This window comes from Eimeria acervulina, genomic scaffold (genome assembly GCF_000499425.1).
Source record: "Eimeria acervulina Houghton genomic scaffold, Eah_scaff3390, whole genome shotgun sequence".
Classification (NCBI taxonomy): Eukaryota; Apicomplexa; class Conoidasida; order Eucoccidiorida; family Eimeriidae; genus Eimeria; species Eimeria acervulina.
Window position 1 is genome coordinate 1 of NW_013547417.1, and position 2,014 is coordinate 2,014.

General features: G+C 52.0%; 1 protein-coding gene across 1 annotated transcript; it reads right to left on the reverse strand.

The window, feature by feature from the left end:
* Positions 1 to 171: 171 nt before the first annotated feature.
* EAH_00068610 (hypothetical protein) lies at positions 172 to 1,909 on the reverse strand (the record flags this gene model as incomplete). Its single annotated transcript, XM_013392218.1, has 5 exons — positions 172 to 434; positions 606 to 695; positions 1,261 to 1,331; positions 1,472 to 1,566; positions 1,793 to 1,909. The coding sequence occupies 5 exons, from the start codon at positions 1,907 to 1,909 to the stop codon at positions 172 to 174; spliced, it is 636 nt and encodes a 211-aa protein (XP_013247672.1).
* Between the last annotated feature and the right edge of the window lie 105 nt (positions 1,910 to 2,014).

Below are 2,014 nucleotides of genomic sequence, written 5' to 3' on the forward strand. Positions count from 1 at the left end.
ACAACCAATTGCAGCAGCCACGCTTGTTGATGTGCCCGGTGTGTTAGATTTAATGATGTTTCTCTGCACATTCGGTCCCCCAATGTTTAGTCTAAAGGCGCACTGCCTGTGTGGAACGCTAGGCTGCGTCACGCTACACACCTGAAACTCACATCACGCCCAACTGCTTTCCTAGCGCAGACGCAGATAATCCCACCGCAATACCTTCCAGACAAGCTGCTTCGGCTCTTTGTGCTCCTCCAAATAGTGCACCTCCAGCACATCGTCTATGGCTGACAAACGTTGGCAAATGTCGGCGTCTGCTACTGTCGCTTGCGCAGACGTGTGTTTCCACACGTGTGCAAACTTCCCCTTGCCCCTCAATACCTTCCAGACAAGCTGCTTCGGCTCTTTGAGCTCCTCCAAATAGTGCACCTCCAGCACATCGTCTATGACTGACAAACGTTGGCAAATGGCGCCCGGTGTGTTAGATTCAATGATGTTTCTCTGCACATTCGGTCCCCCAATGTTTAGTCTAGAGACGCACTTCCTGTGTGGAACGCTAGGCTGCGTCACGCTACACACCTCAAATTCACATCACGCTCAACTACTTTCCTAGCACAGACGCAGATAATCCCACCTCAATACCTTCCAGACAAGCTGCTTCTGCTCTTTGAGCTCCTCCAAATAGTGCACCTCCAGCGCATCGTCTATGACTGACAAACGTTGGCAAATGCCGGCGTCTGCTGCTGTCGCTTGTGCAGACGTGTATTTCCGCACGCGTGCGAGCTTTCCCCTTGCCTCCTCTTGGCTCATGAAGACGTCAGTAACACAGGCGCTGAGGCATTTTGTCAATGAGCCTCAATTCAAGGCACACACCTGCCGGGGCCTAAATGCAAACTGCGAAAATGGGTCACCACACCGTGCAAGAAAGGCGTCGCATCAAGTGTCTTCGTTTGGTTGAAAGACGTTGAATTCCACACGGCTTCTCACAGCCAACAATGGCGTTGTCAACCTACTGCCGCATCAGCTATAGCCCACGCCACACGCATCTCCCCATTCGTTTGCAGCGCTTGAACTCTTCCATGCCTCAGAGACATGGCTACTGCACTCTGCACAAAACGCCTGCCTTGAGCGCCATGAGCGCCATTCTGCTCTGACTCGTAAACTTCAGTAACGTCATGCTACAGACAGCAAAAATTTCTCAAATGTCATTCTATAATAGCATGCCTTGCGGCTTCATATAGGCTTAATATACCTCTGCGTGCGCCTTTCCCTCACACAAATACCTTATCGCTCGTGCCTCCCCACTAGCATGACGCTCTCGACAGCGGCGGGCGCTTCCAGTAGGACTGGCATTCACAGCCCACGAAGTCTCCCAGAATTTCCTGTCAACTGAGATAGCACTGGAGAAAAAGGGGAAACTAAGGTAAGACAGTTGCGTCACGAAGGAGGCGCAAACTTCACAGGTAAAAAGGCATGGCGGCCGTACCGGTCAAAAATCACCCAGACCAAACGGGAACCAACCTTGCTCCAAATCCCGATGCTGTTATTGGTCTGCGCCAAGGCACCCACCCCAACACATACCTAGCACCCAACCGTTAGCAAACAACTCGGTACATACTATGTCTGCACCCTCCCCTGCAAACACTTACGGACGACCCACCCACCCATTCTTGCCACACAAAGTGTACATCCTATGCCCTCGCCGCTAAGCATGCCCGCACAAGCCAGCCAAAACACAACGCTACACCAGCCAACTCCAGTGCAGTGTCAACTACACAGTTTCGCCCTATCCTGCATTTATGCGCACATCCTGTATAGCACCGTGCGTTGCGAACAATGCTAGGTAGCATGGGCTACCGTGTCGCACGCAGCTGCCTCCTCTATGAAGTGTGTGCAAAGCGAGCTCCAACGTACTAGTCAGCATTTTGCCACTCACAAGTGAGACACTGCTCGACTTACACATCCTTTTGAAAAGCGTTTACTCTCCTCCTTGCAAAAGGCCCCTTCACGTTTCTTGCTGTGCGGTTGA